The sequence below is a fragment of the Catharus ustulatus genome, chromosome 4 (assembly GCF_009819885.2).
Source record: "Catharus ustulatus isolate bCatUst1 chromosome 4, bCatUst1.pri.v2, whole genome shotgun sequence".
NCBI classification, from domain to species: domain Eukaryota; kingdom Metazoa; phylum Chordata; class Aves; order Passeriformes; family Turdidae; genus Catharus; species Catharus ustulatus.
In genome coordinates this window covers 74,908,022-74,931,313 of record NC_046224.1, presented here as the reverse complement: position 1 = coordinate 74,931,313, position 23,292 = coordinate 74,908,022, and the positions used below count along the sequence as shown (strand labels likewise).

Here is a 23,292-nt window from a genome sequence, read left to right as displayed (position 1 = left end):
AAAAGTCAGGCAATGTTACTCGCACTGAATGAAAATGGAGTCATCACTGATGGAGTTCATGCAGGTAAGAGCAAATCAAACTTCAGAGAAGATTTACATCATTTCATTGCTTGAAATTTTTAGTGATAAGTGAAATGAGCCTGTCTCTCTTTTTGGGCCTGTAGGGTTTTCGCATACAGTCACACACACATATACCACCTAAACCTCAGACAAAACAGCCTGGTTTATATAATTTTTGCAAACAGCAATATCGAAGATAGAATGTTAAAAATAGTACCCCACGCCTTTTCCTCCCTCTATATCCTAAACCACATTTCAAACCACAGTCTCTATTGACATACTTTTAGGATAAGCACGATTTTTAGGATAAAATGGAACTGCTATTTGTCAGCTGGAGTTAATGGTACTTAGACATTTGAAAATGTTAGACCGCATCATCTGTCTTGGAACTGTACAGAGGGCTTCTACGTCTTGTGGCAACTGTTGCCAAGTAGTAGGGAAAACAGAGATGCTTTCTAGCAGGCTTTATCATTTCATAAATGCTCCCTCAATCATTACAGCGTTTTTCTTGATGGTCAATCAACTTCTCCTACAATTGTTAAGCCTACATTTCTTTCTTGGTCAAGAGAAAATGTCTGTTGGTCTGCATCCCTCAGAAACCTCTTGGAGACAAAGAAACTGAAAATCTGTGTGATGCTGTATCTGCTTTCCGATTTCCCAGTGCTGCATGAGGGGAGACTCTCCATAGGTTCTGTTCTGTAACAACAGCCACTTCTGACTAGGTCACGTCACAACCAGCAATTAAAGTGACCCAAGAAATGGTCATGGCAGAAGGACGGTTCTTGGCAACTACAGCACACTGTTCACCCATCCTTGTGCTCAGCATTTCCTTTCATCAAAACACCCCTCTTACTCTATCTCCAGTTGCATAATCTACCTGAATTTCCCTGCCTCCAGACCTACACAACTCCATCCTCTCCACTTCATTTTGTTCCTAGCAGGCGTCCCACTCTGGTGGCAAACCTCCTTCAGCTGCTCACCAATCCCGCCTTCCCTCCACCACGGCAACCCTTGCTCCAGCTCAGCGCTGCCTCCTGCAGCCCATCCCAAGCTTCCTGTGCCTTCTGTCCCCTCGGGACACCAGCTGTGATTCAGCATCCCACCAGCCCAGTCTCGATTGCACCGACAGTGACACAACCCTCTCAGGAGTTTCCATCCGATCCTCGCCTCCCCTTTATAACCATGTTGAACAACACCTCCAGATACCCCTTCCAACCTGAATCCTGCAATTCTGAGAGCAACATGAAATGCTGCATTGGCTGATCTTTTAACACCAGAACTCCCTCAGAAATTGTGTAGAACAGCTGCAGAAAGATCTCTCCTTAAAGCCAAGTAGCAAGTCAAAAGTAAATAACAAAAACCCCCAACAAAAAATGTCCTGGACCTGATTTAGTTTTACACAGTCTTGGTAGGTTTACTAGTGCTTCGATGACTCAGCAATTTCATTGTAGATAAGAAAGCAAGCTCAGCTCAATATTAGAAGATAAATTTAGGATGATCATAAAATTAACAGATTTGGGCAAACCAGTATGAAAAATTAGAAGGGGGGAAAAAACAAAAAAAACCAAAAACCCATAAAAATCCCTGTCCTGTTACTCCTTATGGAAGCTTTCCTTTGAAAAATCCATGCAGTTCATGTTTCTGTCAGGCGAGGTAATATGCCTGTAAATTTAATCTGACAGAAGAAGCAGCACAGCATCAGCAGAAAATGACAAAATCAGATTGTAAGAGAGGGACAGCCAAATGCCTTCACAGCTCTCAGAATCCACCGAGGGAAACAAATTCACACAACTGTAATAAACCCAGACTCAGACACTCACTGGAGGTTTGTGGCACTAATATCTTTACTTTCCTCTTCAAAATCTCATTCAAAAGTGCTTAAATCTTCTATTGGCTGCCTGATGGAAGGTGCCTTTGCCTAAATCCAACCCTTCTAAAAACCAGGGATAGACTGCATTTATTGTTTCCAAGGGCAACACTTCAAATGTTACCAAGTTTTGTTTTCTGGTTCAGTTACACAAATCTGAATTCCTTTTTCTACCCAGGCCTTTCTTCTCACATCCACAAATAAAATTAAATATTTTTATTCTCTGGGAAGCTGCAAATAATTGCATTTAAAACATACAGGTAATTGTGGATCCTTATTGCAACACACTGCATAACAAAAGGAAAAAAAAGTCCATTTTCAGCTTGAAAGGAAGCCTACTTTAAAACAGATCTTTTCTTCATTTTTTCTAGCCAAATAAAGCCAGTAACAAATAAAAATTATCAGCTAAGGTGGTGTGCCAAAATCATGCTATTATAGGTCAGGTGATCCTACCTTAAGAGGACACTTAAAATAGCTCTGACTTGAGCTACAGAACATGTATTTGTGAGAGCCTTCAGCAGCTCTGCCCACCTGGAGGAGCAGAGCTAAAATAGCCACTGGCAGCACAAGAATTTCCCCACGGCAATATCCATGGGCAGCTATCAAAAATACAAAAGCATTGGGGGAATATTTAATACAGAAATGTCATTTTATTTGCTTGGTTTCTTCAAGGATCCTTCCTTCTTTTCTGCTCTCTCAAATTCGGTACTGTTGCAACACTCTCCATTCACTTGTATGTAAAGCTATGAAACGCTGTGTCAGTCTTTAAGAAACACCAACATTTTTAATTTAAAAAACAAACTCAATAAAACTCAAGAGGATACTTCTGCCAGTTGAGAAGGAAACAACGCAAATTCTCTTAATAAAGTAACACTGACAGCTAAAAGAATAATGTTCTTCAGACTTTCTCCTTCTACTTCCTCTATTAGCTCACATAAAAGCTGATGAGAATGCTCAGAACTCATAAAAAGATATTTTGGCACTGCAGACACAGCTGCCCAGCACTGTGGATTTCTCTGCAGCAGCAGCAGCAGTGGCTCTGTGGCGGCTCCATCCCCTTCACAGGGCAAGAGCTGCTCTGCCAGGTGAGGCATAAAAATAAGGCCCTGACTTAATGTAATTGCCTAATGAAACTTTCCATACTAGGAATTAATTAAATAGGGGTATCTTCTCTGTAACAGGCTGGAAAATACCCCTTCTGGAGGTGTTTGATTCTGCCAAATTAAATAGTGATTACCAGAGAGATGTGGTTGGAAAGGCATTGTCTTAGGGAAGATATAATTGCTACTGTACCTTATCAACCTGTGGGAAATAAGCAGGACTGCCTGATCCTCTTCAGTATTTTGGTGGCTTGTCTAGCCAATCAACTGAGCAAAGGAACAAAACCGATGGCTCAAAGCAGTTTCTGTCAGTTTATCAGGACAGCAGTGAGGTAATGGCTATCAATAGGATTTTATTGAACTTTAGCACAGACAGTTGTGATATCAAAACCACAGGGAAAAAAATCCCATACTGGCTCCAAACACTGCCTTCTCAGGATAAAATCTAGTGTTCAATTTAACCGCAATTAAAGTAGCATGGGGGTGGAAGTAAAGGAATTTGCAAAGTTAAACCTTAAGAGAAATGTTGCAGCAGTTAGTGTATTCTGCTGCATTAAATAAATAGAGGAAAAAGCCTTCTCTACATTATGACAGCATTTTTTCTTTTCTAGAGCAGGGAAATCAACAACACCTGTTCGGAATATTATCAGCATTAGAGAGACAGACTGGAGGCTGAAATCTAGAATTTTATTAAGAGATCTGTCAGAATCATACTCACAAATGTATAGCTGTAGAAGTCAGGCCAATTTTGGGGATAAAGGCAACACAAGCAGAAAAAAAAAATACTTCACACACAAAATATTCCACACATCTTCTTTAGGTTTATCATAAACTGCTTATTTAAAGAAAACACAGTGAAGTCATATAGACATTTAAAACATTGAAAATCTAACACTGATAAAAATAAAAGTTTTTACTGATTAAATGTACACAAAGAAGATTTTTTTTTCTTTTCCTGAATAATATGAGAACTCAATGCAATTATATTGGTACAGATCCTCCCTTTCTCCTCCTGAAATAAGTCTTTTCCTGGTGTTAAATTTGTTTTTTGCAGCTCAGGTTACGTCCTCTGAAAAATGGCTGAAGGTAAATCGAAAAGAATTCTTCACAATGACACCATGTACATAGAAAGTTAGAAAGGAAAAAATGTAGCTCTACTAATGATAGTAGGTAACTTTTCTCTAGCCCTCCCCAAGATAAGCCACTGGCAGAAGCACTGCCTATAAAAAGGTAAAGCTCAGTACCTTGCAAACAAATAGCAAAAGAAGAAGTAAAGGGTTGTATTTTGCTAAGTGATTATGATAGTAGGCCAGTCAAGAAAAAAAAAAGCTTTTTGGTAAAAACCCAGGCTCTTACATGCAGGAAAACTGCAACCCTTAACTGAAAATCATAGTAAATTATAGTTAATTATTTCCTACACGGAATGTGCAATATCAGAATTCCAAATCCAACAATGTTGAAGAGCACTATCCCATTCCTGTGGGGACTAACACTGCAGAAAATCTCAAAACAGTCTCATAAACTCCACCAGAGAGCCACACTGCAAACAAACACATGCCTGTTAAGAACCTAATGTGCTGGGGTTTATCTGGGTGCAAGGGAGGAGCTGGTTAGAACTGGAATGAAAACAGTCAGATTTAGTGTTAGTGCAGAGAGAATTTTAATAACAGCAACAGATGATACCATAATAGTCTGACCCTGTACTCCTGAAGGAACCTTCAGCAAGTAATACATCACCAAAAAAAAAAAAAAAAAAAAAAAAAAAAAAAAAAAAAAAAAAACTAATATTGTTTTAACCATCCGGGCTGGAGTTAAGAAGTGGTCTTAGATCGCAACTGAGAATTTCAACTTTTGAGCATAAGGAAAGTATTCCAGTGCAAAGCTACTGAGAGCCTTAATAAATGTGGGCTGGAATATTTCAAATATATTTCAAATAATTTGTGCCTGGGAAGGGATGCAACCAGACTGCAGCACAAAGCCCAGGGCACTGGTACCCAAAGAGGGAGAGCTGCCATGCTGCAGCACTGAAGGCACATGCCAGGAATATGTGGAGCATGGGTAATCCAACCTGGCTGGATCATTCTGGCTCCGCCAGAGCAACCTGCTGCTCCCAGGAAAGCAGCATGCTGGAAGGCATCACACAAATGCTTTTAAATGGCCCTGGATGAGTAAGAGGAACTTAGGAGTGCTGCCTCAGCACTCTCTCCTCTAGCAGGGACAGCAGTGGTGCCACCAGTCACAGTGAGAAGAAAATTGTGGCAAACTGGGCAGGAATAAAATGGAAAATGCAACTACCATGCAGTAACATCTCTAGAGGGGCTGGAGAAGAGGAAGTGAGGCACATGAGGTGCTCAGCACTGCACTGGCTCGAGTGGTTTCTGCTGTTTATCAGAAAAAGGTGCAGCTCAGAGGAAGGAGTGAGTGTGGGTAGGTAGGCAGGCAGCCAGGGGAGTCTGTGAGTTCAGCAGTGCTGTGAACACTTGTTTCTCACACAGTTCATTTCCCCCATCTGTCTGGTTCACACTGAGGCCACGCACACACCTGTGCCAGGCCACAACCAAGGTGCCAGAAGGGCAGCACTGAATGCCTGGGACCTGGGGCAGGGCTTGCACAGGCTCAGCAGGGCCCCCAAATAAATCCACAGAAAATCACATGCTTAGTGCCAGTCATTTTCTGGATCCTTAAAAGTGTCACAGGTTCTTGAATGTGAAGGTGTAATAACTGCTTGAACAGCCCTCATGAACAGGTTTGGGCTAATCATCTCCACATTTGTTATTCAAGGAGCCCTTCAAAATGTCATGTTGCATGGATTTTGTCTGAAATTGGCCTGCATATTACCCACACAAAATCCTTTTTGTGTCATATCAAAAGCAAGATGTGGTCTGGGTTTTCTTTAACAAAATAGTATCCAGGTAGGAAAAAAGGTGGCATTCTAATTATATACTTCATGAAATTATGACATTTTGAGAGCATGAAAATTACTTTGTTTCATAAACAAAATTAAAGCAAAATAATTCAGATTCGATTTAAAGTTATCATGAACCACTGGATTACTGACTGTAAGAAAAAGAACTATAGTGTAAAGAATCAATGTTTTTAAGCTGTGACATTTTTGCTAAAACATCCTTGAGTTTTTAGATGCAGTGAGAATTCACAGTGTTTCTCTTCTTAACAGCATCTTGTTTCATTGGAAAATTTTTAGTCTGCTATCAAGTGATCCCATGAAGCAGGGCAGAACTAATGGCTTTATTAAGTACATTTACTTCAGGCTAAATGGAAGGAGCAATTACATTCCACTTATGCAGGAAAACAGCTGGAACCAGCTGAAGGTACCTCAGAGTGTAAAACAAAATATAAAAAGACCTGATCAGAAGCTTGACAGGTTCACTGATTCAAAACAGAGTGTTAGGGAGCTGTCTGTCCAGCTGACTTATCTTTCCTACTTACTACTTTTCCCTTTTTTTTCCTTTTGCCTTTCTACTCTGGTCATGTCCAGACGAAGGACAGCAGTTTTCCTTGTCCACCATGAGCCCATGTATCTTCCTTGCTTTTACAGGACCTGTAGGTCAGCCAGAGCTTTGCAGTGTAACTGCTTACAGCCATTTTCCTACCACAAGTATCACAAAAAATCACTTACCGGATTCTGAATCTAAAACTGTGTTTCATCACAGCCCCAAGTGAAACAAGGTGGCTTTAGACCAGGAGGAAGTGAGAGTGAGACACATTATAACCAGAGTGTGTTCCGATGTTTCCTTTCCTAATAGATGCTCGCAGAGCAAGCTGTAAGTCCTTAGTGATACAATTTTTGGTGGCCTTTTGGGATACAATAAAACCTATAGTCTCTCCTAAGTCCCAAAACCCAGCCAAATAGCCTTTCTTTCTGTCCTTTTTGACAACATGGCCACTCCTAATTCCACTCAAGAGTCACTGTCCCTACATGTAATTCTACGAATTCCCAGCTTGCTGTTTCTTAATTCTCTCCTATCCTCACTTCACACGATGGGAGTTTTTTACCTAAGCTTGCCCATATGCTCTTGGAACAGATGCTACTGCTTGCTCTATCCCACAGGTTCCATCTGGCCTGGAGCAAGAGGAAGGGAAGAAAACACAATAGCATACCTTATCCCCTCTGTCCAGCTACTGTCCTTTTGAAAATGTTGTGTCAGGAGCACTGCAAGCAATTAAGACAGCATCCACTACCACCACCTTGGTTCTTCCAGGGCACCCTGTTCCCTGCAAGTAAATATATCGCCCTATTGCTTCTGTACAGGGGAGGAGGTGACTGCCTCCAGAATGGCTACATCAGTCTGAGGTGATGAAGTAAAAATAATCTGCTCTTGCAAGGGGTTCAGGCAGGAGGGTTAAACAAATCTTTTCCATGTAAGTATGTGCTGAACTTATCTGCATGCCTCATAGAGCTCATGTATTTGCTGTAAACTGTTGGGACCGACAGATTAATAATAAATATGTGTGTCTGACAGGAAAACGTGGCAACTGAGTCCTTGCTCTTGTCCATCTGGTGCTCGCTATTTTATAACTCCATATTATAGTATGCTTGTTTAGGTTTCAGCTGCGTGCTGCATGCTTGAGTATATACATATATATATATATAGATATATGTGTGTGTGTGTGTATATATGCACATGAGGGTTGTGTGACGGTTTAGCTGGCAATGCTGTTCCCTTCAGCAGGGGTGTGTGAGGCTGTGCCAGCAGCCTGGAGCCAGGCAGAGCCCCTCATGGATCCCTGAGCCCTGCATGGATCCCTGATCCCCTCATGGATCCCTGAGCCCCTCATGGATCCCTGAGCCCTGCATGCATCCCTGAGCCCCTCATGGATCCCTGAGCCCCTCATGGATCCCTGAGCCCTGCATGCATCCCAGAGCCCTGCATGCATCCCTGAGCCCCTCAAGGATTCCTGAGTCCTGCATGGATCCCTGAGTCCTGCATGGATCCCTGGGTCCTGCATGGATCCCTGAGCCCTGCATGGATCCCTGAGTCCTGCATGGATCCCTGAGTCCTGCATGGATCCCAGAGCCCCTCATGGATACCTGTACCCCTCATGGACTCCAGAGCCCCTCATGGATCCCTGAGCCCTGCATGAATTCCTGAGCCCTGCATAGATATCAAAGCCCCTCTTGGGTTAATTATCTTGGATTGTTACTTCACATTATTTCAAACCTGTTCTTTCCGCCCACATTTATTAAGGCTGTCAGTACTTTGTACTGGAATAGTGAAACTTGAAATGAGACCACAAGTCCGGCCCTAATGGTTAAAACAATTGCAGAGTTTCTGCGCTGCTGCGGGTGCTCCAAGAACCCCGCGTGTCTCTCTGATTCCGTCCCAGCCCGGTCCCGGCCCGCCCCTCGCCGCCGCCCGCCATCCTGAGCGCCCGGCGCTCGGCGCTCGATTGCGGCGGCTGCTCGCGGCGCGCCGCGGCTCGGCGCTGGATTGGCGGGGGCTGCGCGGCGGGCGCAAGATGGCGGCGGCGCTGGGCCGGGGGCTGGACATCAGCCTGGCGGCGCTGCGGCAGCACGACCCCTACATCAGCGGCATCGTGGACGTGGCCAGCCAGGTGGCGCTCTACACCTTCGGCCATCGCGCCAGCCAGTGGGTACGTACGCGCGCGCCCCCGCCCCGCCCCGGGCACGCCCCCGCCCCTGGCACGCCCCCCGCCCCGGGCACGCCCCCCGCCCCGGGCACGCCCCCCGCCCCGGGCACGCCCCCCTGGGGGCACGCCCCCGCCCCTGGCACGCCCCCGCCCCTGGCACGCCCCCGCCCCTGGCACGCCCCCCTGGGGGCACGCCCCCCGCCCCGGGCACGCCCCCGTGAGGGCACGCCCCCGGAAGAACCCGCCCCCGGAAGGGCGGAGGTGTGAGGGTGGGGACGGGAGGGGCCTGGCGCTTATAGCCGCTCCTGGGCGGCAGCCGGGTTCCTTACTGCGCCCCTGGGCACGCTGAGGGGTCTCTGGGGCCCGGGAATGGAGCTTCGGTAGACTGCGGGATAGAGGAGTTCTGTCCCGTGCAGTGGAGGCCGGGGTTTATTCTAAGGCCGTGGAAAATCAGTGTTTAACCCAGGGCTGGTTTTTATTCCAAGGCCATGGAAGACTGGGGTTTAACCCAGAGCTCTTGGGCCTCAGGTACTCTTCTACCCTTCTGACACCTGTGACAGAAACCAAACGTGTGCAAAAGAGTGGTGGAGTTACTAGTGCTAAAAGCATTGTTGTAAGAGGTACAAATGTAATTACCTTCAGAGAACTTTAGGTAATAGAACATTCAGGCTCCTGGCAGGTGGTTCTTGGTTTGCTTTGACAATGAAGAACTTGCCCAGTCTGCCTTTTGTGTTGTTTTCCCCCATATCTCTCAACTGAGGGCAGGTGCCTTTTGAAAACTCTTCTCTCTGCCTCTTGCTCATGTATTGTTATCAGGTGTAGCCTGATTAACTGATTAAGCCAGTGCTATGTTTAATGTAATGGTGGTGTGCCTGCAGTGTTTTCATGTCCTTCCTCAAACCCTGGCTCAGCTTTGTGGTGACCTGTGCTAGCTCCAGCCTCTCACCACAAGCGGGTGAAATTTAGTTTATTTTCTCCTGGCTTGGGTGAGAGAAGTGTAACTGATGGTGCTAGTAAAATAGAGAAAAAGAGACTCACTAACTTTCTAAATGTTCCTTTTCTTCAGGAGAAGACAGATGTGGAGGGAACGCTGTTTGTTTACACAAGGTGAGGACACTGCATTTTGACATATACAGGTGAAATTGGTAGACATGGAAAACCTGGCTGGGATGGAGCATGGCTGAATAAAATAAAATGCTCTCTTTGGTTCAAGGGCAAAAACAAACTGGTGGAAGCAAATGTGGGAAAGAAAACACCACGAAGGAGACGTGACCTTGTTGTATTTTGATAAGACTTTCAAATGTGGTTTGAATGTCAGTATGGGTAAACTGTAGCAATCTTTTGTGTTGGTTGAAATAGGATTTGTAGTTTAAAAGTGTCTGAACAAAAGAGTGAAATAAATAATGATATTGCTTAAAGGAAGGGCATGGCAGAGCTTTAGAAATACTGTGTCCCCTAAATAGGTGACTTTCATACTACTTGTGTATGTTCATTTTTCTTGCATATTTTATCCAGCATTTTGGATGGCGTTCATACTTTGTTTTAGCAGCAAGTCTGGTTGTGGCTATCAGAGCATCATTTTTTGTACCTTCTAGCACATGTGTTAGTTCTGTTGTGAAGCCTGCCCTATGGTGGGGTTTCCATGTTGGTGCCCCAGCATTTCTTTGTGACTGCTGTTAAAATCCAAGTTTACACAGTCAGCAGGTGTTGCAGTAGCTGCTGAGGTGTAACACCAAAACAGAAAGTTGCTTTTTCAGCTTTGGTACCGAAGGAGAGCTGAGAAAGCAAGAGATGGCTTAGAGAAGTGGATGAGGTGACAGAGAGGCCTCAGAGCCTGTGAGCTTTTTGGGAAGTGAGAATGCTGGTTTCAGTCTTTGCAGGTCTCTTGTGCTAGCAGTGGCAATAGTCAGCAGTAATTTTTCTCAGCTGCTCTTAGGTAAGTGGCGATCAGGTGCTGCCAAATTGCCACCAGGAGAGGAAAGCAGCAGCCCTTTGTTGTGCTGGCACTAGGTGGATGTGGTGACTTCTGTGCTGCAAAACAGAAGCAGTATTTCCTGGTATGTTGGTCTCGAAGCTCATGAGCTGACAATGTGAAACCTGGTCCTTCTGGTATTTGTTATCTTTCACTGTTGTTTTTGTTGCCTCAGGGAGTTGCCATTTAGGGCGCAGGTTGCTGCCTGGCTGCACTTGAGGCAGCAGTTTGGAACAGGCTGTAAACTGTGTGTAACATTATGCATTGCCCTCATCAGTTTTAACTTGAATTTTCTGTGACTTCTAGGTAATTTATGAAGTGCTGTGGAATAGATATTGCCAACAGACAGTTTGGAGACCACTGGTGGTGCTTTTGTTTTCATTACAGTGTACAATGATGTTACTGTTTTACTTGGACTGACTTATTCACTGCCCAGCTCATCTCTGTGGATTTGAGCAAGAGTCAAGAAGTGAGACTTCCAACTGGGTGAACACTGGTGGAAGTGGAGTGTTTAAGTGGAGTGTTTAAGTGGACTCTTGCAAACAAGGATTCCTGTCAAGGATTTCCTTTTTTATTTTTTTGACTCCAATCCTGTAGTAGAGGTTCCTGTGTTTTGGTTTCATAAGGAAATTCATACACCAGCATTTAAGCAGAGGTGGCACTTTTCCCAAATGTTTAGCTGTCATCTTTTCCTTTATTGCCAAACCTGGATAGAAAGGAGTGCCTCCTGTCAGGATCATGACAGGCTTAAAAGTTTTATCTGAGTGACTTGAAGTGTAATCTCCATGAATGAGCATAATGATTTAGAGTTACAGCATGGTTTAGGTTCCTCATTTATCAGGGATCATTCAGGGATGGGGAAGGATTCACAGCTGCTCTGGGACAAACTTTCAGTTTCTCACATGGTGACATTTTTATCCTTGCATTTTAGGAAACTCTCTCTTTGACTTTGTATCTGCAGTTGTTAACCTGAGTGCTGAGAACTTGGTTTGCTCTGTCTTGTTTTAATTGCTGCTTTTTAGTCCAGTGAGGAGCTGTAGGGTGGATGGTGGCATTGGATCACATGATGCTGATGGTCTGTTTATTTCTCCTACAAAACATAGGGCTTTGCCATAATTAAAAGGATAACTGAAACTGCAAGAGTCCAGTGTTATTTCCATGGCAACCAAATCAGATTTTTGTCGTGTCTCTTAGAAATAAGTTAATAATTAATTTGGGGCACTAGACAACAAAGAAATTGTTATGATTTCATTTTTCCTTGACTTGTTTTTCTTCAGATCAGCTTCTCCAAGGCATGGTTTCACAATCATGAACAGACTGAGCATGGAAAATCGAACAGAACCTATTACTAAAGACCTTGATTTCCAGCTCCAGGACCCTTTCCTGCTCTACAGAAATGCCAGATGTAAGTATGTGACATGTTGGGTTAATTACTGGAGTCAGGTTTTCTTCCTTTTGTTCTTGGTTAAGGTAGTCCAAGTAGACTGCAGCATTCAAAGGGTAAAATGGAAGGAATGCATTTTGCTGTTTTAATGTGCTGAAAGAGAAGCATTGCTCAGTGCTCCCTAAAATGCCACTCTACTAAAGAAAGTATGAGGATGTGCTTAGGAGTCATCTCCTCATTTAACTGACAAATTGTGGGTATTTGTGGTTGCCTGTGTGTGTTCTGAATACACCCCAGTCCCTCCTGGGAAGTCTCAGTGTACTGTGTGTAGTCTTGATACAAATGCAGCCAATTCAAGCCCTGTGTTGTGCTCCAGCATACTGTTCTTAGAGCATGTTGGAAGGCAGCTTGCTTCTCAACTACTAGGCATAACTCTTGACAACATAATGCTAAGTCTAATCTAAACCCTGCTGAAAGATAAAGTTATGACTTCGGGCTTTCTGGTGATATTGCATGATTATCTTTGCACAAGAATTAGCAAATGTCAGGCAAGTTCAGGAATGAGCGGTAGACATGAGGAAGCTTATTTGTGCCGCAGACCTGCACACAGACTGTTACAATGTACAGGGAGCAGTTGTAAGTCCAGTTTGTAGCTTTGCTTGGAATCAGAGCTGTAGTACCTGATCTGGGCTTTGTCCTTTATGCATAAAAGCAGATTGCAGAAATGGTTTGTGTCAACTGTGGTGCTCAAGTGTTCCCTGTGGATGAAGAAAAGGCAAAAGCACTTGCAAAGCAGCCTGATTTGCTAATCTGCTAGACCTTCTTATTTCATAAACTAATTTGGAGCTGAGAAATATATCTAGAGGGAATCCTATTGTTCACACACGCTATGTGGTAGAAGCGTTCTAGACAACATTGTAAATAGCCTAAATCAAACTGCTGGTTTTGGGACTATTTGCTAGGTTGACTAAGAATTGGATTTTCAAAGGAGACTGGAAAGAGTTCCAGACATCTCCAGGCTAACCTGGACTGGGCCAAACATGAGGATTTTAAGTACTATGACACCTTTTTGTTCTATCTGATTTTGAAGGCTTTTCCATTTGTAGCTGTCATCTTGTTTAATCTCTTTTTTAGACTTCATTAGAAGTTTACATAAGTATATACAAATATATACTTTTTGAAACCTGATCTATTAATTTTTTGTTTTTGTTGACACAAGTAATATAATAAGTAATTAAAGTTGTCCTAATTCTGTGTGTGACAGAAAATAAGATTGTAGTTGGATTACTGCACATAAACTGTGATTTGTTTTTTTACTAAGAGAAAACGCAAGGGTTGGGTGCTGTAAGCTCTTTTTTCACTAAGACATGAAAATTTTAGGTTTGCAGGGTCTTAAATATAAGTAGCAGCCTGTGGTTCTGAGCAGGATGCCTGGTCTGTGGATCTGATGTGTACCAGGGTTAGCTGTTTGATCTAACCATGGGTAAATCTATGCCTCCTAGTTGAATTAAGAGTTTGGTTGTGTGAGAGCAGATTGTGTTTTACTTAAAACCCTATACATTCTGACAGTATCAGGTGAGTTCTGGTATAAGTTACCTAGCTGTTTATCTTCCTAAAATATTCTTCCTAAGGCTTAATTATAATTTTTCAAGATAATTGAAGGTTTTGATACTTCAAAGGAAAAGCTGGTCTTTTTTGTTTTTATGAAGACATCTGTTTCCAGAGCAAATTGGAAGAAAATTTTACCGACTTAGTTGACTTTTCCAGGTTATATTTAGATCCCCACAAATAGTTCATGTGGTGATTTCTTCACTGAGTTACAGATATACCTCTTGCCCTTTTTTCCTTATTTTGTATTTCAAAGCCTTTGCAATGTGAGGTAAAGGGAACTCCTCAATGATAAGTATCAGTTTGCACAAGGGCCTCATCCAAGCACAGTTCAGAATATCCTATTGAATTTTCTATATGAATATTTTCTTGCTCTTGTGCTTTATTGTACAGCTTGCCTTTATAGTTTTTTGCAAAACTAAGGCTTGAGGCTTATTCCTTGTTAAATGAAGTTTTCTTACAAAATGGGGTGTTTAGGCCCTTATGTTGTAGTATTATTTTTATCTCCCACTTTCACATTCTCACAAGGAGTACTCAGTAATAGCTGTTTACTTGGCAGAACAGTGGACAGTTTGGCAGTAATACTTGACAGTAGCTGGAAATTATCTTTTTCTAAAATGTTGTTTGACTTGTTAGGCTGTTTTTCATACATGTTAGATCTTATTAGCTCTAACAAAACGAACAATTCCCTCTCTGCTTCTTATTGCTGGCCCTGCTCATTGTTTTATTTCTTCCAATATGCAAAATCTATTTTGTACAGCTGAGTATCTGACTGGTTGTGTCACACAGTCTAAAATCAGTTTTTTTGGTGCAAAAGATGGTGCATGTTTCCTGGGCAAGCCCAACATTTTGTCCTTTAAGAGCTAACCTTTTGGAAAGCGTGCTTTGTGTCCAATATATGATCACAATAGAAAAAAAATTTTCCTGAATGCAATAAATGCAAGTTTTAAAAATGCTTAAAATAAAAAGGTGTATTTCATCTTTTTACTGTTTTTTCATATTTTTTATTGATCATATTAAGTTGAAATATTGTCTAAACACCGTGTTAGCGACTTAGTCTAATCCCAGGACTTTTCAGGCTGGATTTGGGATCCATGCCAGTTGATGTTTGCACTGGTCCACTATTCCACAGCAAGGTTTTGTTTGGGAAATCTGTTAGGGTAGAGCTGGGGTTACTCTTTTCAAAGCTCAAATCAGTTTTTAATGCCAGCAGAAGTCTTTTCCCACCAAGGACAGAAGGTTTATGGCTCAAACAGGCAATTTTCAATGTGACCTTTAAACTTCTGTAGTTAACTGCAATTTTAGGTGCTTGCTATCTGAGAGCAAGACAGTAGTTCTGGTTTTGTTTAGATGACCTAACAACTTTAAAGACATTTAAAAATTTCATGAGTTAGCTATTTGTTATCTTAACTACATAATTACTACTTTTTTAATTAGGTTCTGGTGATAGTTATTGGGGAAACCTGTGTTTAGAGCCTGCTGCTTAAGCCTTACTGCTGATTGATATGAGATAGTTCACAAGAAATATATACCAGTAAATTATTGATTAAATCCCCTTAATTTTCCCCCTTTAGCAGCTACATAATAATTACAGATGTTCCCCACTCTCTACTGTGCCAGGTGTTTACATCTGTCTGCTGGGTCAGGGAGTTATTTCTTGATTTCACACTTGTACCTTTTAATCACTGAATACTGCTTTTGATTCTTATAGCAAATAGGGAATTTGGGGAATATTAAATTGCTTTATCTCAGAGCTGGCTTCACCTTGAGCATTTCAGCTGCCAAGAACACAAGTTCTTACCTTAAAATAGTATGCTAATTGTGACAGTGATCTGATACAGGTTAATTGGGTGCTTTTCTGCTATATTGAGCAGGGAAAGAAATTGTGTGACACATCAACCAGTATTTTCTGACGGTTTCTGTACCTATTTGGATAGAAAAGTTACTTTGCGCTTCTGTGCCATGCTGTAGCAAGGGCTTTGCTTGTGTCATCTCCTAACCCTGAAATGGAATAAAGACTTCCCAGTGTCAAGAGTCTGCTGAATTTGGGCTTTGGCAGGGGTTCAGCAAGTGGTACAGAAGCGGAGCCGACATGCCTGGTTTTGGCAAAGCTGTGCAGACACATGTGGTGTATACATAACCTCACACTTGTTTCAGTGTTTTGGTTTAACCTGCCAGCATGTGTCTCTCAGAACCCTGAACATTTTGTATTGTTTTCCCAGATTCCTACACTGCAGAGACTTCTGGTCAATGGGATAGCAGGGAGAGGCTAGTTTGCCAGCTGTCTAAAGCAATTTTATGGGTTTTATCTACGGTTTGTGGGGTTGGGGTTTTTTTTTTTCTTCCCCCATAGTTCATAATGATGTAAGAAATTTTTTTTCCAAATACAGGCTTTGGAGCAAGTTATCTCAAAATGTTTAGGAAAAGGTAACAGTGGATACTTTCTTCAGGCTGTTGTTTTGCATTCTTAGATTGTGTTATAGCATCCATGAGGCCTCTCAAATAGATCTACTCAGATCTATCTTTTGAGACTGATTGTGGCTCAATTTAGTTTGCCCTTCTAAGGAAATAAATCCTGTTAAAAACACAAATGGGTTATAAGTGTCCCACTCTGCAATGATCCTGCAAGTGGCATTTCTCTTGTAAAAAACAGCTTGAAGATTTAAAAAGCTTACTTCTGAAGGAAAAGATAGGAGGCAACAAGAAGAGAATCAGAGTGATATGTAGAAAACAATATATGATGGAAAACAATCTTTTTTTGGCTACCATAGTATCTTTTTCCCCTTGAAATGTGTTCATAGTCTACTCTGCATTATTGTGCAATACAGGACTGTAAAAATCTTCTTTCTTGTTTTTTAGATTTGAGAATGAAACCAGTGTTTGGTGATTGAATTTCCTTGTGTATGTATTTAGACTTGGCCTTGTGGATATTGACCAATACGCTGCTACTTGCTCAATTGAGACATGAAAAATAGATATTCCAGCCTTTTTTAATGTTATATTAGAGTTTCTGTTCAATGTTTTTGGTTTGAGTAAAAATAGCAATTTAGAAAGGAGAACCTTATTTATAAGCTTTCTTCCTGCCCACATACAGTATCAGGTCCAAGATCAAAACCCAACAGGATGAATGCAGAAAATTGAAATGTGTATTCAATCGATTATTTCCCAAATGCTCATTCATCTTTGAGAATTTTGAAAGAAATGCCTGTAAATGTGTTTAACTTGGTCCAGTTTTCATTATTTTTTCTCCTATTAGGTGGTTTTCTGTTACTGCATCATTAGACAAAATGCAGTGTTTTTGTCACAAGTGAATAACTAAAAACCAAGGTTTTTTGAGCTGAAGTTTGTTTGCAGAGCTATTATTCTGGCCTGCTACAGCCTGCCTGTTTGGTTTAGGAAAGTATTTCTGTAGTTGAAAATTCTTTGAAAAGCATTTGTCAATTTGAAACACAAGTGCAAACTCAAACTGTAGAAATGCAAAGAAATTTTGGCAGAAGGGCCATTCCCTTTTTAGGGCTGTAGTCTTCTCAGCCTGGTTTTCTGCTAAACAGTTGTGGGTAAAGCTGTTTTTAATAAGTCCCAGGACTGACTAGTGCCACTTGTTCAGAATACCTGAGGTTCTGTCTTTGGAGACTTTTTTGTCTCAGAGATACAGACAAACCTCTTCCTTTCCGTTCCTGTTTCTCTCCTTTGATCAGCATTTTAAAAATTCATTGTGTGTCCAGCGAGACAGAGCAACAGCAGAGGTCATGATTATGTTCCCTGGATGTTCCTGATCTTCAAGTGAAACCTCAGTTTTGCTCGGAGTATTGGGATGCTATCACTCTTGAGCAAAGGCATTATTTTCCTTTTTAAATTGGAAAGGCAACATAGATGCTGAAAATAATTATTTACTTACAAGTTAATTCTAAATGCAGAAAATCAAGGATGCAGCATGAGCTGTTTCATGTTGCATGAATTTTGAAATGTGTTTTAGTTTCTGTCCAACTTAACTGTTTTATAGTTGATTTGCAAATTTTTTTGAGAGAAGCTAGCAAGTTTGTTACTGGGTCTTATTTTTTGGGTTCATAGTGATACTATTTTTTTTTACTATTTTTTTTTTCATGCGTGGTGGCTTCTAGCACTCAGTTTATTGACTTCCTTGTACCTACACTCAGAAATTAACTGTTGATAAACAAGTTTATAAAAGCATAGATAAAGGCATTACTAATTCTCTACTCCTTTTCCCTTATAGTTTCTGCCTCTTTGGTCTATACTTGAACTAATGAATGATTTTAATGTCCTTAGAAAATGGCAAAAATTACTTCAGAATGTCAAGGAAAATAATAAACTGCCCCTTGGAAATAGTATAGATACCAATTTACATTTTTATCACTAAAACCATAAAATATGTGCCTTTATCTATTGCATTTTCATGTTTTCTGTCTCATTTTAATTTTCAAGGTTATCTGAAAACCTTTAATGCCCATCTGCTGAGATGTCAAAATATTGCTATAACTTGATGGCATAAGTTAACACAGTCAGGGATAGGTGGACATGAAGCAGTGCTGGCACAGGGCAAGTGGGTTTTAACACCAGGAGTTATGGTTTTGCAGTCAGGTTATTCGGCCTACCTGTTCTAGAGTGCACAAACTACAGGGTTTTTAACCTGTAACTAAACTCTGCTTAAGCAGTCTATGGAAGGAGTGGATTTTTGACCTAAGGAAGGGAACAGGAAAGTTACTTTAAAAGAAATTAACTGAAAATGTGCCCTAGAATGTGAGTTTTTTATGTAAATTTGGAGTTGATCATGATTTCTTCTTGCTGCAAGTGTCTCTCAGAAGCTGCCACTATATTGAGCAGAAGGCTGGATTAAGTGAACTGCAGAGCCCCCAACCAAGCTAAATTATTACTGTGACTCTAGGAGTACCAGCTATTAATTCAGCTTTAGGGTGTTTGGGGTTTTTTTTCTGTGTATTGTGGAGAGTAAATATTCTATGTTGTATGTTTTTATGGTTCATATAAAAAAAAAGGAGGAGCTGCAAAATTCCTTTTTGTTTATTGATTTTAAAGCAAAATTGTTTGTACTAAGTATTTCTAATTTTTGTTTTACCACGGCTGCCTTATTATTCATATTTTCCTCTGAGCTAAATATAATTTGTTTTTTAGCAGAATTTATAGACACCACTTCTGAAGGCCTTAAATTTTAATTTTTCATATGTAATACCACATCCCTTGTCATGCTGCCCAACTCAGCACAAGTATTTCTATTCAGACTTCTTAAAAGGACAATTTTAGTTTCTTCCTTCCCCTTCCTCCCCTGAGGATTAGGGGCCAAGTGTGAAAGCCTTTGACCAAGCAAAGCAGACAGTTTAGAATGGATTTTGTTAAGTGGCTTTTTCAGCTGTAACTGTGATGACTGCAGCCATCTTTCTGCTCTAATGATGTTTTTCTATTGTGTGTTAAAGATGCTTTAAAAAAAAAGTAAAGGCAAGGAGTCCAGTAATCCTAATGCAGGTTTTCAGTTTTAGCCCAATCTGGAAGTCTGAGTATGCCATGTGAGAAGAAACAGGCTAAAGAGCTAAGACAAAAAAACTCTGTAGTTTTTGGATGGCTGGTAATTATTTTGTGTGTGGTGCAGCTGTATCTCAGCTTACGCAAACAAATCAGTAGTAAAAGAATATGGAATAGTTAAAATCATGTATCAAACATGCCACCTCTGGGACTGAGTTTCTGCATGGGATGGCAGGAGAGTAATGCTGCATATATCTGCTAGGCACAGTCTTTGTTTCCCATTTATGGATGTCAGCATATAAGCAACAAATCAGCTTGTCTGCAGGTTTGCTGTGGAGAGTGTAGTGCCAGTGCTGGGCATTCCTGACGTCCCTTCAAGATAAGATAGGCACATGATGCAGTAATGCTCAAGAGTTGGGCTTGCAGCAGATAATGAAGTTTTTTCAGAGGGGTTATTTTCACGTGACTACCTGTGTATCCTCTGCTTGACACCTCCCTCCTTGTACAGCATAAAATGGTAGGTGTTTCAGGAGCAGGGGCAGTAGGTACATGGGTGCCTGCATGTTTCTGCTGCAAACAAGGATATATTCAGAGCTGGCTGCTTTTCACAAATCCCTTCTGTGACCGCCTTTGCAGCTTAATCCCTTCACATACGCACACACGTATTTAGTATTTTCAGCTTTTGTGTATTTTAAAAGTCTTAGCCTCTTTGTCTCTGATAAAACCTCTTTCCTGCTTTTTCCGTATACTTGCATTCATTTTTTTGAATGATGCCACAGTAGAAGCAGGAAAACAATGTTCATTAGATGCTCAAAATACAATATATAACCAAGAGAAGCCATCTACTTAACTCCCCAGATTTGAGAATTACCAGAATTCTCTAAATCGAGTGGTGGAGTCATCACACATTCAGGGCTTCCCAGTACATTATCACCAAATACTGCTGTGAGCTATTAGGGTAGTCTCCTACATTACACAGATTTCTCTATTTAAAGAGGAAGGCAACACTCACGGCAGCTCCCAGTACAGTTCCTGTGCACACGAGTGGATGATGCTGTCTTACCTCCAGGCTTGATGTAGAAGCAGTTCAGCTGAGTTTCATGCACCAGCTTCCCCTTGTACTTGGCATCTGGTTCCCCTGGCTGGTGACTAGGCAGGGGGTGATAAGCTTGCCGAACCAAGGCTTGAAACATTTTAAAATTCCAAGGAGTGTTGAAGCAGCTGAAACTAAGTGTATTTTCTATAGATAGTTAAGGCACATTCCTTTTGGTTAATTTCCTTGCTTCAGGGTTATGTAATAGCCTTGTACAGGAGTTAAAACCTGAATATTGTTTTAAATTGCTGACAACTGGATCTTCTGATCTAGAAACTATTCTCTAGCTGATTGATAACTTTTCAACATCTTTTGCCTTCTCCTTCCTTTTCTTGCTGTTCACTCCTAATCCTTTGCTTGTCCTCTGTGCCTTGGTCTCAGTTGGAGCCTTCTCCTCCCCTTGTCCGTTTTTCAGGAAAACTTGGATTGAGGAGTGGAGATAATGGGCGCCATCCAGCCGTCAGCTCATCACCTCAGCGAGCCATGGTGCTCTCTGCTTTCTGTATAGTGACACGGGCTCCTCTGATAATATCCTCTTGTGCTTGGAACAAATAGGTTTGCTTAGCAGAGGGTGGACTGCACTCCTGACATAGCCAGAAAACTTCTTTTGGAATGTGAGCTTGCTTACTCACGCTCTTATATATGTGTGTGTGTATATATAAAAATATTTGTAACCTTCTCTCAAAACATGGAAGATAAATATGTGAGCAAGTGTATCCCACGGTACATATACAAGCTGCTCACTTCTGTCTAACTTTGATTTAATACAAGCTCTTGAGTGCCTCATCAGTGCTCTCTTTGTCAAAACAAGCCTTAAATCGGCAGTAAGGAATACTTTTCAATTGCAGGAGGGAAGAGGAAAGAAAGCCTTCCCAAGTGTAAGATAGCATACCCTTTAAAGGACAAGGAATGTGTTATAAACAGAAACACGGTGCAAGTGCTCCAGTGGAATTCCACTCAGGCTGCAAAGGCAGTGTTGCTTTTTTGTCTTAACTGGCATCCAAACCAGTAACAGCACTGAACTTAATGCCTGCTGCCTGCTCGGCTTTAATGGTTGTGGCTGCAGCCCAGTGGTGGGGTTTGCAACAGAACCTCCTGACATAAAATGTCAAGTCTTCCTCTCACAATGCCTTAAAATCAAGCTCAGAAAATACCTTGGTGGGTTTTTCCTACTGGCTTCATTATTTTGGACATACATATGCCTAGGACTTTGGGAGCCTGTTTTAATAATCCCCTTGCATAACAGATATATTTTTTTACATGTGTAAAACCAACCAGAGAGGTTGTGTAGCCAGTGAGGGGAAAAAAGTAAGTAATGTAAGACACAAACTTCAGGTCAGAAGTCAGTAGTAAAGGGACTAAGAAGTTTGTGAATCATTTGCTGCTTTAGGCAGGATGCTAACTCTGTTTGAGCGGTACCATTTCTTTTGTCTCTGTCAAACTGCCTTTCTGTAAATTTCAGTATCTTTTCCTAAGCGACATACTGTGTGAAATCCTCTATACAGGCATATTTTGTATCTTTCAATTAACAAGTTAATGAAGTTTCATAATTAGAAAAAGGAGAGAAATAACATTGGAAATTTTTTTGAGTATGATACGTCTTTTTGCAGGGCTTTGCTACCTTCTGTTTATTGTTACCTGTTTTCTGGTTTTTCTTGTGTGACAATTTCTGTAAATCTCTTGAACAGAAAGCAAACTATATGTTCAAATTTGCACTGCGAGTTAAAAGCTGAAGGAGGGGAGAGACTGAGAAAGCAGATGATGACTTAAGTTTTATTCCTGAAGGATTATGCATAAGCTAGTAAAACACTGCTGACTTCTGAAGCGAAATGAAATATGCAATTTTACTTAGTGTGGAAACAATTCAGTTGCTGCAGTGAAAATAGTCCAATGCAAAAATCCCAGATTTGAATTTAAATAGGACTGTATCTCTAGTCTATAATCAGGGATTCAGAGTTGCAAGGTAGTTCCCAGTGCTGCTATTGTGAAGTATCTAGCTGCTAATATAGAATGAATTTGATGAATGTGAGGGTTTTTTCTTCTGTTGAATTTCAGGTTGAATAAGAAACTGCTTACTACTTAAATTACATTTTTTTGGTGACCAACTTGATCTCAGGGGTACCTTGTTTGTCTTTTTGTACGTATACACAGAATATTCTGTGTTCTTGCATACAGAATGTCTTGTATGCAAGACTATAGCAAAGTCAGTAAACTTCTGAATAATCTGAGCACCAACTTGAGTTTTTAAAATAAAATTTTAAAATGCATACAAGTAAAATTGAATTGCTGTAATCAAAAGAAAAAAGTGACAAGGTACTTCAAAGCGCTGTTATTTGTGTATTCGTGAAAGAAATTACTGAATTGCAATTTCACAATGAAAATGAAGGTAAAACACTTCCAATTAATACTATAATGATACTTCAGCTTTCAAGCATGTAAAAAATTCAGTGGCCATATGTGAATGATAAAGGGTTCAGGGTGAAATTTAGCTTGTGAACACAGTGTGAACCTACCCACAACTGGAGTAAAACTATTATAAGTTGTCTAATTCTGTGAGAACAGTGCAAGTCCTTTCTGTGCCTGTGAAATTGTATTATATTGCTAAAAATTGTTCTGCAAACTTTGCAGCTTGACAGACAAGCAGATGTTACTGAAGGCAGTGTAGCAGCTGAGTGCTAGAGAAGGAATGGCTAGAGGAGAACTCTTGAATGTATGGAGTATAACCTGTTCAAAGGCTGTGGCAAAGCAATAAAAGGGCATGCATAAGAATTGCTGTAAATATCAGGTGGAGCAGTTGACTTTTGCCTATTTCTATGTGGATTTCTAAAATTCATTTTCAATCCATTTTAGAATTAGAGATAGTTTAGCAAAAGTGAAACAATTGCCTATCCAAAATGGTGGTGTATATAGAGTATACGAATGGAAAAATACTGAAATGGGGGGTTTTAATTTCCCTTGATTTTAGGTTATTTCTTACATGTTTCTTCTTACAAGAACAAAGACATGCAAGTAACTCAGACTTATATTGTTGCAGGCTAAGAACTTAGTCCAGATCTGCAAATGTATTTTCATTACTTAGGATCTGAAGGTATGCAGTGGAGATGT

At 41.0% G+C, this 23,292-nt stretch overlaps 1 protein-coding gene across 2 annotated transcripts in view; it reads left to right on the top strand.

Annotated features, from left to right (window-relative positions):
• Nucleotides 1-8,491: 8,491 nt before the first annotated feature.
• DCP1B (decapping mRNA 1B) overlaps nt 8,492-23,292 on the top strand; it is a 38,302-nt gene continuing 23,501 nt past the window's right edge. Inside the window, exons 1-3 of one of the 2 annotated variants that reach the window (XM_033057449.1) lie at nt 8,492-8,640; nt 9,704-9,744; nt 11,887-12,014. In XM_033057449.1, the coding sequence (XP_032913340.1) occupies nt 8,506-8,640; nt 9,704-9,744; nt 11,887-12,014 (304 nt within the window). In that variant the 5' untranslated portion in view covers nt 8,492-8,505. Of the gene's footprint in view, nt 8,641-9,703; nt 9,745-11,886; nt 12,015-23,292 lie in introns of those variants that run through there. The other variant, XM_033057450.1, reaches the window with a different exon arrangement.